The sequence below is a fragment of the Carcharhinus amblyrhynchos genome, chromosome 17 (assembly GCF_965287045.1).
Source record: "Carcharhinus amblyrhynchos chromosome 17, sCarAmb.v2.hapA, whole genome shotgun sequence".
NCBI lineage: Eukaryota > Metazoa > Chordata > Chondrichthyes > Carcharhiniformes > Carcharhinidae > Carcharhinus > Carcharhinus amblyrhynchos.
Genome location: NC_137340.1, coordinates 56,925,338 through 56,940,172, shown reverse-complemented (window position 1 = coordinate 56,940,172; position 14,835 = coordinate 56,925,338). Strand labels below are relative to the sequence as shown.

The window sequence follows — 14,835 nt, the reverse complement described above, 5'->3', positions numbered from 1 at the left end:
TAGAATGCAAGTCTTTGCAGCGAACATAGAACATTACAGCGCAGAACAGGCCCTTCGGCCCACGATGTTGCGCCGACCAGTTAAAAAGCAATGACCCTCTAACCTAAACCAAACCCTTTTCATCCATAAACCTATCCACGGATCTCTTAAACGCCCCCAAACTAGGCGCATTTACAACTGCAGCAGGCAGGGCATTCCAATCCCTCACCACCCTCTGGGTAAAGAACCTACCCCTGATATCCGTCCTATAACTACCACCCCTTAATTTAAAGCTATGCCCCCTCGTGCTAGCTTTCTCCATCCAAGGAAAAAGGCTATCACTGTCCACCCTATCTAAACCTCTAATCATCTTATATGTTTCAATAAAGTCCCCTCGTAGCCGCCTTCTTTCTAACAAAAACAACCTCAAATCCCTCAGTCTCTCCTCATAGGACCTCCCCTCTATACCAGGCAACATCCTGGTAAATCTCCTCTGCACCCTCTCCAAAGCCTCCACATACTTCCTATAATGTGGGGACCAGAACTGCACACAATACTCCAGGTGCGGCCGCACCAGAGTTTTGTACAGTTGCAACATGACGCTGCGGCTCCTAAATTCAATCCCCCTACCAATAAACGCCAAGACACCGTATGCCTTCCTAACAACCCTATCTACTTGATTCCCAACTTCCAGGGATCTATGTACACATACACCTTGATCCCTCTGTTCATCCACACTATTCAGAGTCCTACCGTTAGCCCTATACTCCACACATCTGTTATTCCTGCCAAAGTGAATTACCTCACACTTTTCCGCATTAAACTCCATCCGCCACCTCTCGGCCCAGCTCTGCAACTTGTCCAAGTCCCCCTGTAAACTAAGACACCCTTCCTCACTATCTACCACACCTCCGACTTTGGTGTCATCAGCAAATTTACTAATCCACCCAACTATACCCTCATCCAGATCATTTATAAAAATTACAAACAGCAGTGGCCCCAAAACAGATCCCTGAGGCACACCACTCGTAACTGAACTCCATGACGAATACTTACCATCAACCACCACCCTCTGTCTCCTATCTGCCAGCCAATTCCTAATCCAATTAACTAAATCACCCTCAATCCCATACATCTGCATTTTCTGCAGAAGCCTTCCATGGTGAACCTTATCAAACGCCTTACTAAAGTCCATATATACTACGTCAACTGCCTTACCCCCATCTAACCTGCTATTCAAGTCTTAAAGATGCAGACATGTGATTGGAGATAGCATCAGCATAGGTTAAAGAGATGTGTACTGTCTCTAGCTGCAGCATGCTACGGTGCAGAGGGACCTGGGAGTCCTTGTGCACGAGTTGCAAAATCCCAGTCTGCAGGTGCAGCAGGTGATCAAGAAGGCGAATGGGATGTTGGCCTTTATATCGAGGGGGATAGAATATAAAAGTAGGGAGGTCTTGCTGCAACTGTACAGGGTACTGGTGAGGCTGCAGCTGGAGTACTGTGTGCAGTTTTGGTCGCCGCACTTGTGCAAGGATATTTTGGCCTTGGAGGGAGTGCAGAGGAGGTTCACTAGGCTGATACCAGAGATGAGGGGGTTCGCTTATGAAGAGAGACTAAATAGACTGGGCCTGTACTCGTTGGAGTTTAGAAGGATGAGGGGGGATCTTATAGAGACGTATAAGATAATGAAGGGGATGGATAGGGTAGAGGTACAGAGATTTTTCCCGCTTAGAAAGGATAGCAGGACTAGAGGGCACAGCCTCAAGATAAGGCGGGGGCAGTTGAGAACTGAGTTGAGGAGGAACTTCTTCACTCAAAGGGTGGTGAATCTCTGGAATTCTCTGCCCGTTGAAGTGGTGGAGGCTACCTCGCTAAATATATTTAAGTTACGGGTAGATAGGTTTTTGATAGGCAAGGGAATTAAGGGTTATGGGGAGAAAGCGAGAAAGTGGAACTGAGCCACTTCAGATCAGCCATGATCTTATTGAATGGCAGGGCAGGCTCGAAGGGCTAGATGGCCTACTCCTGCTCCTATTTCTTATGTTCAGCCTAGGGGACTGCAGGCGTGGGCTGCCAATAGCGGATGAAGGGATGAGTGTTGCCTAAGGGGGCAGCATTGAAGACGCTCTGAGGGTCACAGGGCTGGAGAAAATAACAGAGGGATAAGGCCAAGAAAGGATCTAACACCAGGATAAGAATTAAAGTTGGAGGCACTGGGGGGAACATGATTCTGTGTAGGTCAACAAACAGAGGTGTATAGGGACGGAATTACTGCACAAATCTTATAGGAGAGAGTTTTAGAAGAAGACAATTTATGTCAGTGATTATTTAATGTTGGATTTTATAACAACTTGATAAGTAACAGTCAGATAATGCAACTAGTTTGGCTGTACAGAAATCCAAATAGAATTTTTCATAAATTACACGAGCCCTGGAGCCAGGAGAAGATTAGTCTAACACATGACAGATTCCTTTATGGCTTGTGGATTTATGTGTAGTTACACACACAATGCCGTTAATATTTAATCTTCTACGTTCAGATGTGCTGAAAATATTTTGCTCAAAATGAGGTACTGTTTCCTTCAGTGAAGTTTTGGAAGACCTGAATCATTGTCTTTGAGCCTCAGCAAACTCTGTTTCCTTTCTGTTGGTACACTCACTGTGCTTGGCAACGGTCTCGGGCTAAACCAGACTGTCCTGTCGGCTGTCCTTTTAGACCCAGAAGTGGATTTGAAACCCCATTTTCTCTCCATCTCTAAAAGTGCCTGCTTCCCCCTCTGTAAAATCATTTTTTTCTCTGTTTATCTGCTGCAGAAACACTCTCTGTTCTTTTGTCATCTCCAGTCTCCACTATTTCAATGCTTTCAGCCTCCCATCTTCTATTAATGTCCGATTCCCCGTAGCCCATTTCCTAACTTTCACCCACCGTCTCTGCAATGCCGCTCCTGGACTCAGTAAATGGAGGGTGTTGATGCCATTTGGTCTGACAGAAACTAACTTTGCTGATAAACGTGGTTTGAACGAAGAATGTTGATTATTGCACTTTTGGAAATGAAATACAGACTTGTTTTATGGCTGATTTAGACAGTGATTACGATACACAACTGCAGAAGCTGAAAATAGACGCAGCATACAATCTAAAATAAAAGCCGTCTGCTCTCCAAGCTCATCATTGCCAACTCCTGCTATTGGCACCTTCCAGCTGGAGCGGAAGCCTTTCCAGTATTGTCACAAAGCCAAGGTAGATGTGGTAGTTTCCACAAGCATACATCCTGATGCCAGAAGCATGCTGTGTATCGCAGGTGCTATTAAACTACAAAGGAGCTCTTTTTTGGTTTTTTGCAATAAGTGAAGGCAGCTTATCCCAATATTGGCCCTGTTTATAACTGTGCTAAAAATGCCCATATTGGATCTACATGGTATCAGCCAATGGTTCTCCAGCTGCATGAAATTGGGGAACTGCATCAAAGGTGATGAAAATCTCTGCCCTAGTTTTACATTCCCTGTGTTCAGTCTGTTTGCCCACCCTCTGCCCCCTGCTTAATCCTGCTTAGTCAGTGACAACAGCAGCCTTTATCATTATCTGATTTCATACAATTGATCATTACTGTGTCCACAGGCACTTTATTGATTTTTTTTTTTCCCTGGTCTGTGTACAATTACATGAATCAATCAGAAGTTCTGTTTTCCATCCAAGGCTATGCTTTGTTTGACTTTATTAAGAAGAGGTTCATTCTGGAGAAAAAGCAGGCAGGGAGCTGGCAGTAGCAGCAGGGCCACTCATTGTCAGCATTGAGAGCTCGGTGTTGGTTCTGCCACTCAGTGGTATCAGTAAAGACTGATGAAGCAGACAGCTATTAGACAATGCTGAGCTTTGCCCCGCTTTTCTCTCATACTACTCTGCTGACTTTTGTTTCCATCTTTTTTCACATTCTTCACCTCAGTTTATTTCCTCCCTCTGTCGTTCCTCTTCTCCCTGTCTCTCTTCCCCTTTGTCCCTATCTGTCTCTGTCAACTGCAACAACTTATATTCATGTCACACCTTTCGTGTTGGAAAACATTCTAATGTGCTTCACAGGAGTATTGTCGAACAAAACAGGGCCACAGGAATCAGTGCTTGTCTCCCAGCTACTCACAAACTGTATCAATAACTTAGCCGAGGGACTCAGTCTGATGTTTCCAAGTTCTCGTGCAATACAAAGTTATTTGACTTGATGTATTATTGTCACATGTATTAACATATAGTGAAAAGTAGTGTTTCTTGCCTGCTATACAGACAAAACATGGCGAAAAACTGCAGCATGTGACGGTGCAGAGGGACCTCGGGGTCCTTGTGCATGAGTCGCAAAAACCCAGTCTACAGGTGCAGCAGGTGGTCAGGAAGGCGAATGGGATGCTGGCCTTCATAGCGAGGGGGATTGAATATAAAAGTAGGGAGGTCTTGCTGCAGCTGTATAGGGCACTGGTGAGGCCGCAGCTGGAGTACTGTGTGCAGTTTTGGTCGCTGCACTTACGCAAGGATATTTTGGCCTTGGAGGGAGTGCAGAGGAGGTTTACTAGGCTGATACCAGAGTTGAGGGGGTTGAACTATAAGGAGAGGCTGAATAAACTAGGCTTGTACTCGTTAGAGTTTAGAAGAATGAGGGGAGATCTCATTGAGACATATAAGATGATGAATGGGATGGATAGGATAGAGGTGGAGAGGCTCTTCCCGCTCAGAAAGGACAGTAGGACTAGAGGGCACAGCCTCCAGATAAAGGGAGGGTGGTTTAGAACGGAGTTGAGGAGGAACTTCTTCACTCAAACGGTGGTGAATCTCTGGAATTCTCTGCCCGTTGAAGTGGTGGAGGCTGCCTCGCTAAATATATTTAAGACATGGGCTGATAGGTTTTTGATAGGCAAGGGGATTAAGGGTTATGGGGAGAGGGCGGGAATGTGGAACTGAGACACGACAGATCAGCCATGATCTTATTGAATGGCGGGGCAGGCTTGAGGGGCTAGATGGCCTACTCCTGCTCCTATTTCTTATGTCCTTATGTTCTTATGTTCTTAAAACATACCATTCATAGGGAAGGAAATGAGAGAGTGTAGAATGTGGTGTTACAATCATAGCTAGGGTGTAGAGAAAGAATGATGTTTTAGAAGCATAGAATGAGAGTAAAAGGTAGAATTAGACGGTATGCAGGACACAGCTTGCAAGAAGTTGCCTCACTCTGGCATTATCTTGGAAGTTAGATGGGAATATAAGCTGGGAGGGACAATGCAAACATTCTGCAAAGGAATATAGATAAACAGTGTTTGGTCAAACAGAACTTGAATATGGCCATGTCTGTCCTTTCTTTAGGACTTTAGTATGGTATTTGACAAGGTCTCTTACGGCAGGCTGGTGCAAAGGTGAAGTCTCATGGGGTCTGAGGTGTGCTGTCTGGATGGATGCAGAACTGGCTTGGTTCTAGAGGACAGAGGGTAGTGGTGGAAGGGTGTTTTTCAGAATGGAGATCTGTAGCTAGTGGTCTTCCACAAGGATCAGTGCTGGAATCTCTGTTGTTTGTAATATGTATAAATGATCTGGAGAGAAATGTACATGGTGTTTTTAATAATTTTGTGGATGACACAAAAATTAGCACAATTTAAGATCGTGACGAGGATTGTCAAAGGATGCATCAGGATATAGATTGCAGACTTGGGCAGAGAAATGGCAGATGGAGTTTAATCCAGACAAATGTGAGGTGATGCGTTTTGGAGGATCAAATTCAGGTGTGAATTATACTGTAAATTGTTGAAGCTTTTGCTGTATAGTGCACAGTGAAGAAAGTTATCTCCAAATGCAACAGGATCTTGATCAATTGGGCCAGTGGGCTGATGAAGGGCAGATGGAGTTTAATTTAGACAAATGCGAGGTGATGCATTTTGGTAGATTGAACCAGGGCAGGACTTAGTCAGTTAATGGTAGGGCGTTGGGGAGAGTTACAGAACAAAGAGATCTAGGGGTACATGTTCATAGCTCCTTGAAAGTGGAGTCACAGGTGGACAGAGTGAAGAAGAAGGCATTCAGCATGCTTGGTTTCATTGGTCAGAACATTGAATACAGGAGTTGGGACTTATCTGATTGACATTGGTAAGGCCACAATTGGAATACTGTGTGCAATTCTGGTCACCCTATTATGGAAAGGATATTATGAAACTAGAAAGAGTGCAGAAAAGATTTACTAGGATGCTAGCAGGACTTGATGGATTGAGTTATAAGGAGAGGCTGAATAGACTAGGACTTTTATTTTCTGGACCGTAGAAGGCTGAGGGATCACCTTTTAGACGTCTATAAAATAAGGAGGGGTATAGACAAGGTAGACGGTCAATATCTTTTCCCGAAGGTAGGGTAGTCTAAAACTAGAGGACATAGGTTTAAGGTGAGAGGAGAGAGATACAAAAGTGTCTAGAGGGGCAATATTTTCACACAGAGGGTTGTGTGTGTCTGGAACAAGCTGTAGAGAATCATAGAATCCCTATAGTGCAGAAAGAGGCCATCTGGCCCATCGAGTCTGCACCGACCACAATCCCACCCAGGCCCTACCTCCATATCCCTACATATTTACCCCCTAATTCCTCTAACCTACGCATCTCATGATACTAAGGGGCAATTTTAGCATGGCCAATCAACCTAACCCGCACATCTTTGGACTGTGTGAGGAAACCGGAGCACCCAGAGGAAACCCACGTAGGCACGGGTAGAATGTGCAAACTCCACACAGACAGTGAGCCAAGCTGTGAATCGAACCTGGGCTCCTGGAGCTGTGAAGCAGCAGTGCTAACCACTGTGCTACTGTGCTACCCAAGGTTGTAGTAGAGGTGGGTACAATTTTATCATTTACAAAGCATTTAGATAGTTACATGGGTACGATGGGTATAGAGGGATATGGACCAAATGTGGGCAATTGGGATTAGCTTAGGGGTTTTTTTTAAAAAAAAGGGTGGCATGGACAAGTTGGGCCAAAGGGCTGTTTCCATGATTTAAACCTCTATGACTCTATTGACAAGCAGAAGGATCTGGTTGTGCAGTTCTACAAACCTGTGAAAGTGGTAAGGTGGATAACGTGGTCAATACAGCATGCTTGTCTTGATCATCCAGGGCATCAAGTATAAAAGTTGGCAAGAAATGTTACAGCTGTGTAAAGCTTTACCACTGCAGTCCATGTGGTGTTGGGCACACTTACAGTTAGCAGTTGGTCACCTTTTTCAGAGTTAGGGGTTAAGATGAGGAGAAATGTTTTCACTGAAAAGGTTTGTGGGTGTTTAGAGTTCTGTACCCAGTTGGCAGTGAATGATCAGTCATTGAGTAGATTCAGCATATAGGTAGACAATGTTTGAATGCATCCCAGGGTTCTGAAGGAGGTAGTGATGGGAATAGTGGATGCGTTGCTTGTCATTTTCCAAAGTTCTGTAGCTACTGGGACAGTCCTGGCAAACATAGCCCGTTATTTTAATAAAAGGAAGGGAGAAAACAGGGAGTTACAGACCGGTTAGCCTAATACCATTAGTAGTGCAAATGCTAGAGTCTTTTTGATTTGATTGATTATTGTCACATGTATTGGGATACAGTGAAAAGTACTGTTTCTTGCGCACTATACAGACAAAGCATACTATACATAGAGCACATAGGGGAGAAGGAAAGGAAAGGTGCAGAATATAATGTTGCAGTTATGGTTAGTGTACAGAGAAAGATCAGCTTAATATATGGTAGGTCCATTCAAAAGTCTGGCAGGGGAGAAGCTGTTCTTGAGCCAGTTAGTATGTGATCTCAGACTTTTGTATCTTTTATGTGTCCAGGGTGCGTGTTGATTATGCTGGCTGCTTTTCTGAGGCAGCAGGAAGTGTAGTCAGAGTCAATGGATGTGAGACAGATTTGCGTGATGGACTGGGCTACATTCACAACCCTTTGTAGTTTCTTGCGATCTTAGAGCAGGAGCCATACCAAGCTGTGATACATCTGGAAAGGATGTTTTCTATGCTGCATTTGTAAAAGTTAGTGAGAGCAGAATCTCCTTAGCCTCCTAAGAAAGTGGAGGTATTGGTGGGCTTTCTTAACTATATTGTCAGCGTGGAGGGACCAGGTTGTTAGTGGTCCGGGCACCTAGAAACCTGAAGCTCTCGACCCTTTCTACTTCGTCCCCGTTGATGTAGACAGGGGCTTGTCTTCCACTACGGTTTCTGAAGTTTATGACTATCTCTTTCATTTTACTGACATTGAGGGAGAGGTTATTGTCATCAAACCAGTTCACTAGATTCTCAATCTCATTTCTGTACTCTATCTCATGATCGTTTGAGATCTGACCCACTATAATGGTGTCATCAGCAAACTTGAAAATCGAGTTGGAGGGGAATTTGGCCACACAGTCATAGGTATATAAGGAGTATAGCCTTGTGGGGCACCGGTATTGATAATCATGGAGGATGTGCTGTTGCTTATCCTTACTGATTGTGGTCTATTATAAAGATATGATAACAGGACATTTAGAAAATATCAACGGGATTAGACAAAGTCAACAGGGATTTAGGAGAAGGAAATCATGTTTGACAAACTTCTGGGAGATTTTTGGGAACGTAACTAGTAGAATAGATTAGGGTGAACCAGTAGATGTGGTGTATTTGGATTCTCAGAAAGATTTGATAAAGTCCTACATAAGATGTTGGTGTGCAAAATTAAAGCACATGGAATTGGGGATAATATACTGGCATGGATTGAGAATCGGTTAGCAGACAGGAAACAGAGAGATAGGCACAACTAATGGGGTTTCGCAGGATTTAGTTCTTGGGCCTCAGTTATTCCCAGTATATCAATGATTTGGATGAAGGAACCAAATGTAATATTTCTAAGTTTGCTGTTGACACAAAACTTGGTGGCAAGGTGAGGAGGATGTAAAGAAGTAATTTAGACAAGTTGAGTGAGTGGACAATTATATGGCAGTTGCAACATAATGTGGATAAATGTGAGGTTATCCAGTTCAATAAGAAAAACAGAATGAGAGAGTATTATTTAAATGATAGATTGGGAAATGATGATGCAGAAAGGGACCTTTTTTAAAGTTTATTTATTAGTGTCACAAGTAGGCTTACATTAACACTGCAATGAAATTACTTGAAAATCCCCTAGTCAGGCCCCTGTTCGGGTACACTGAGGGAGAATTTAGCATGGCAATGCACCTAACCAGCACATCTTTTGGTTTGTGGGAGGAAACCCACACAGACATGGGGAGAATGTGCAGACTCCGCACAGACAGAGACCCAAGCTGGGAATCAAACCCTGGTCCCTGGTGCTGTGAGGCAGCAATGCGAATCACTGTGCCACCTGTGTGTCTTTGTACATCCGTCACTGAAAACAAGTATTCAGGTACAACAAGCAGTTAGGAAAGCAAATGGAATGTTGGCTTTCATTGCAAGAGGATTTGAGTACAACAACAAGGATGTTGTCCTGCAGCTGTACAGGGTCTTGGGAAGACCACTGCTGGAGTAGTGTGTGCAGTTTAGTCTCCTTATCTAAGAAATGATATACTTGAGGGAAAGCAGCAAAGATTCAACGGGCTGATTTCTGGGATGGCAGGATTGTCATTTGAGGAGATATTTAATCAATTAGGCTTGTGTTCATTGGAATTTAGAAGAATGAGAGGGGATCTCATTGGAACATATAACATACTGACAGGGCTGGACAGACTGAATGCAGGAATATTGTTTCCTCTGGCTGAAGGGTCTACAACATAAGAACAACATAAGAAATAGGAGCAGGAATAGGCCATCTAGCCCTTCGAGCCTGCCCCGCCATTCAATAAGATCATGGCTGATCTGAAGTGGATCAGTTCCACTTTCCCGCTTTCTCCCCATAACCCTTAATTCCTTTGTCTATCAGAAACCTATCTACCCGTGACTTAAATATATTCAGCGAGGTAGCCTCCACCACTTCAACGGGCAGAGAATTCCAGAGATTCACCACCCTTTGAGTGAAGAAGTTCCTCCTCAACTCTGTTCAAAACTGCCCCCCCCCACTTCTTATTTTGAGGCTGTGTCCTCTAGTTCTGGTTTCCTTTCTAAGTGGAAAGAATCTCTCTACCTCTACCCTATCTAGCCCCTTCATTTATCTTGTAAGTCTCTATAAGATCCCCCCTCAGCCTTCTAAACTCCAATGAGTACAGGCCCAGTCTATTTAATCTTTCCTCATAAGCTAACCCCCTCATCTTCGGTATCAGCCTGGTGAACCTTCTCTGTACTCCCTCCAAGGCCAATATATCCTTTCGCAAATAAGGGGACCAAAACTGCACACAGTACTCCAGTTGCGGCCTCATCAGTACCTTGTACAGTTGCAGCAAGACCTCCCTGTTTTTATATTCTATCCCCCTCGCTATAAAGGCCAACATTCCATTCGCCTTCTTGATCACCTGCTGCACCTGCAGACTGAGTTTTTGCAATTCGTGCACAAGGACCCCCAGGTCCCTCTGCACCGTAGCATGCTGCAACTTTTCACCATTTAAATAATGTTCCTTCCTACTATTATTTCTTCCAAAGTGGATAACCTCACATTTGCTAATGTTATACTCCATCTGCCAGGTCCTCGCCCACTCTCTCAGCCTATCCAAATCTCTCTGCAGACTTTCCGTGTCCTCCACGCAATTCGTTTTTCCACTCATCATCTTGTCGTCAGCAAATTTGTTACCCTACACTTGGTCCCCTCCTCCAGATCGTCTATGTAAATGGTAAACAGTTGAGGCCCCAGCACCGATTCCTGCGGCACACCACTAGTCACCAACTGCCAACCAGAAAAGCACCCATTTATTCCGACTCTCTGCTTCCTGTTAGATAGCCAATCCTCAATCCACACTAACACTTTACCCCCAACTCCGTGTACCCTAACCTTCTGCAGCAACCTTTTGTGAGGCACCTTATCGAACGCCTTCTGGGAATCTAAAAACACCACATCCACCGGTTCCCCTCTGTCTACCGCATTTGTCGCATCTTCATAAAAATCCAGTAAGTTTGTCAAACACAACTTCCCCTTCATGAACCCATGCTGCATCTGCTTGATCAAACCATTCTCTTCTAGGTGTTGTGCTATTTCTTCTTTAATGATGGATTCTAGCATTTTCCCAACTATAGACATTAAGCTAACCAGCCTGTAGTTACCCGCCTTTTGTCTGCTATCTTTTTTAAACAGTGGCGTAATAGTAGCTGTTTTCCAGTCCGCCGGCATTTCCCCAGAGTCCAGTGAATTTTGATAAACAATTACTAACGCATCTGCCATTACTTCTGCCATTTCTTTCAGAACCCTGGGATGCATTCCATCTGGTCCCAGGAACTTGTCTACCTTCAGTCCCATTAGTCTACCAAGCACTACCTCTCTAGTAACAGTAATTGTATTAAGGATCTCATCTCCTTACAAACCCCCTATCTTTAATATTCAGTAAGCTATTTGTGTCCTCAACCGTGAAGACCAACACACAAAACTTGTTTAAAGTCTCAGCCATTTCCTCGTTTCCCACTATTAAATCCCCCCTCTCGTCCTCCAAGGGTCCAATGCTCACTCTAGCCAGCCTCCTCCTCTTTATATATTTGTAAAAACTTTTACTATCATTTTTTATATTTAGAGCTAGTTTAGTTTCATACTCTATCTTTCCATTCTTTATCGCTTTCTTAGTCATTCTTTGTTGTTTTTTAAATCCTTCCCAATCTTCTAATTCCCCACTATTTTTAGCCACTCTGTATGCATCAGTTTTTAATTTAATACTCTCCTTTATTTCCTTTGACATCTGCAGCTGGTTATCCCTTTTCTTACTGTCCTTCTTTATCACCAGAATATGTTTTTGCTGAGTACTGAAAAAGATCTCCTTAAAAATCCTCCACTGTTCCTCAGCTATCCTACCAACCAATCTGCGCCCCCAATCTACATTAGCCAATTCCGCCCTCATCTTATCATACTCCCCTCTGTTCAAGCAGAGGACACTGGTTTGGGACCCTACTTTCTCACCCTCCATCTGTATCAGAAATTCAACCATATTGTGATGAGCATCTCATTAGCACTGAGATGAGAAGAAACTTCTTTACTCTGAGGTTAGTGAACTTGTGAAATTCTCTACCACGGAAAGCTGTGGAAGCCAAATCACTGAATATATTTTAAGTAGGGGTATGGGGAGCGTGTGGGAGTATGGTGCTGAGATAGAGGATCATGTTCAATGGTGCAGCAGCTTCGAATGGCCAACTCCTGCTCCTATTCTCTGTGTTTCTACAAATACTAAAAACACCAAGGTACTGATCACAGTGAGGTGGAAGTGAAAAATCCACCAAGATTTTATTGACTGGCTGAGCAGACTCAAAGGGCCGAATGGCCATTTCCAGCTCCTACTGCTGATACTCTTGTAATAAAATATGACAGGAAGCCACATAAGGAACCCCATTGGGACAGGTACCCAAAGCTTGGAAAAAGAGGTAAGTTTTAAAGAGCATTTTCAGAGAAAGAGGAGGAGAGGTTTTGGAAAGGAACTGCAGGTGATTGAAAGCAGAGCAACAAACGTAGCATAATGAACATTGGATTGCTCAAGAGATCAGACTTGGAAGAGCTCAGATTTCAGAGCATTGTAAGATTACAGAAATAAGGAGGTTTGTGGGTGGTGGAATAATTTGAAATCCAGGATGAGGATTTTAAAATTGATGGGGCGGAGTAGGCAGGAGCCAGTGTTGGACAGGGAACACTGTGGTGATGGGTGATGGTGCCACAGTGCATTTCATCCTTTCTTAACTTTGTGTCTTTCTGTTTCCATCTCTCTCTGTCTTAGTCTAACTTTCATTTTATGCCCCTGTCTCTTTCCCTCTATCAATTCTCTCACTATTTGCTATCTCTCGCTTTGCCACCTCTCTCTCATCTGGATATCCCTTTCTTTACCGTGTTTTTCTCTCACTGTTCCCCTCTATATCTAGAGATTCGTAACCATCTGAAATTATGCAACTTAGCAGCAGGTTCAGAGCTTCAAGATTCAGAGGAAAAGGAATGGGAATCTTCAATCCTTATAGATCTACCTCTCTTATTTAATTGGTTTCTAAGCTCCTTATTTATCCTTAGCATCCTGACACTACAAGTACTTTGCCTTTTTGGGGTTTTGCAATATTGGGATTTGGGTTGTTCTGTACCTTTGCAACCACTTTTTTAAAAATGCTGTAAACTTTGTATTATTCACAAAATCAACCAGAGCTTAATACTATTCAGAATTTCTGATGGTCCCAGAATACAAATTATCACCTTACCAACTGCAAGCAGTTACACAAGTACCTGGAATCCATAGCTATAACATTTACTCTTTTCATTGATGTTTTAACATACCGTAGAATATTTGGAAGTAAAGAGACTCCTGGTCTTTACTTTGAGTACCTGTGTATTATGGTACAAGTACTGCACAGTACTGCATTGGTAAATGTAAGGCCTTGTTAACCAGCATTTTAGATTCTCCTCACTTGCTGGATAATAAAGATTTTACTGTTGCTCTTCAATCCAGTGTCAGAGTAAGAAGTCCTGTGTACATTAGTGTCCCATTCCACTTTCGCTACTCATACTTCTCTATTCAAATCTATAGGGGATAATTATAGGGGCTTTGTTATTTCTGCTCATCTCCGAAATCTGACTGCAGATTTCCTCTTTCATTTCCTTCCCATAATTTAATGATCTGTAATACTAATTTATCTAATATCTCTGACTAATGTAGGTTTGAGTTCTGCCCACATTGACTTTCTATTCCCTTCCTTGCCCACAGTCAATTTCTGCACAACATGCTCCCTCTTTAATCAATATTGCCCCAGGTCTCATTCTTTATCTCTCCTGAAATAGATTATGTCCTAATGTTTATTTTCTATTCTTGTCCAGTTTGCTGCAGATTTCCTAAATGCATTAAGTCGAGATAGATTGTGTATCTCTGCTCAGTTCCTAGAGGGCAGGGGTTCAGCGCAAACCATATAACCCAGGATCAATTTCATCATTACTCATGGACATTGGGCAGGGAAGAAATTGAGAGAAAGCCATTTGTATGAATGACACGTTTGTCTTTCCTCTGTTTCAGGACGGTTTACTTATTCTACACTATGGACTCGTGAGATCTCGGAAATGATGGTGGATTCCCTCCCATTATCAAAGTAATGTTATTGGGATCCCTTGTGACACCAAACAAGATGGAGCTGATCTGTGCTCCGTTTGGAAATTGCACAGATCAGCTCCAGTGCAGCTGGAATCAGAGACTGCGCGATCTCACTCAGCTCCAGTGCAGCTGGAATCAGAGACTGCGCGATCTCACTCAGCTCCAGTGCAGCTGGAATCGGGGGCTGTGCGATCTCACTCAGCTCCAGTGCAGCTGGAATCGGGGGCTGCGCGATCTCACTCAGCTCCAGTGCAGCTGGAATCAGAGGCTGCGCGATCTCCCCCGGCTCCTGTGCAGCTGGAATCAGAGGCTGCGCGATCTCGTTCAGCTCCTGTGCAGCTGGAATCAGAGGCTGCGCGATCTCCCCCGGCTCCTGTGCAGCTGGAATCAGAGGCTGCGCGATCTCCCCCGGCTCCTGTGCAGCTGGAATCAGAGGCTGCGCGATCTCCCCCGGCTCCTGTGCAGCTGGAATCAGAGGCTGCGCGATCTCCCCCGGCTCCTGTGCAGCTGGAATCAGAGGCTGCGCGATCTCGTTCGGCTCCAGTGCAGCTGGAATCAGAGGCTGCGCGATCTCGTTCGGCTCCAGTGCAGCTGGAATCAGAGACTGCGCGATCTCGTTCAGCTCCAGTGCAGCTGGAATCAGAGGCTGCGCAATCTCCCCCGGCTCCAGTGCAGCTGGAATCAGAGGCTGCGC

General features: G+C 44.1%; 1 protein-coding gene across 2 annotated transcripts in view; it reads left to right on the top strand.

The window, feature by feature from the left end:
* Positions 1 to 14,835, top strand: part of pcgf6 (polycomb group ring finger 6) — an 87,702-nt gene that overhangs the window by 67,182 nt on the left and 5,685 nt on the right. Inside the window, exon 10 of one of the 2 annotated variants that reach the window (XM_080205352.1) lies at positions 14,067 to 14,356. The exons of the other annotated variant lie outside the window; for it this stretch is intronic. Within the exon in view, the coding sequence (XP_080061478.1) occupies positions 14,067 to 14,114 (48 nt within the window). The 3' untranslated portion in view covers positions 14,115 to 14,356. Of the gene's footprint in view, positions 1 to 14,066; positions 14,357 to 14,835 lie in introns of those variants that run through there. 2 annotated transcript variants of the gene reach the window in all.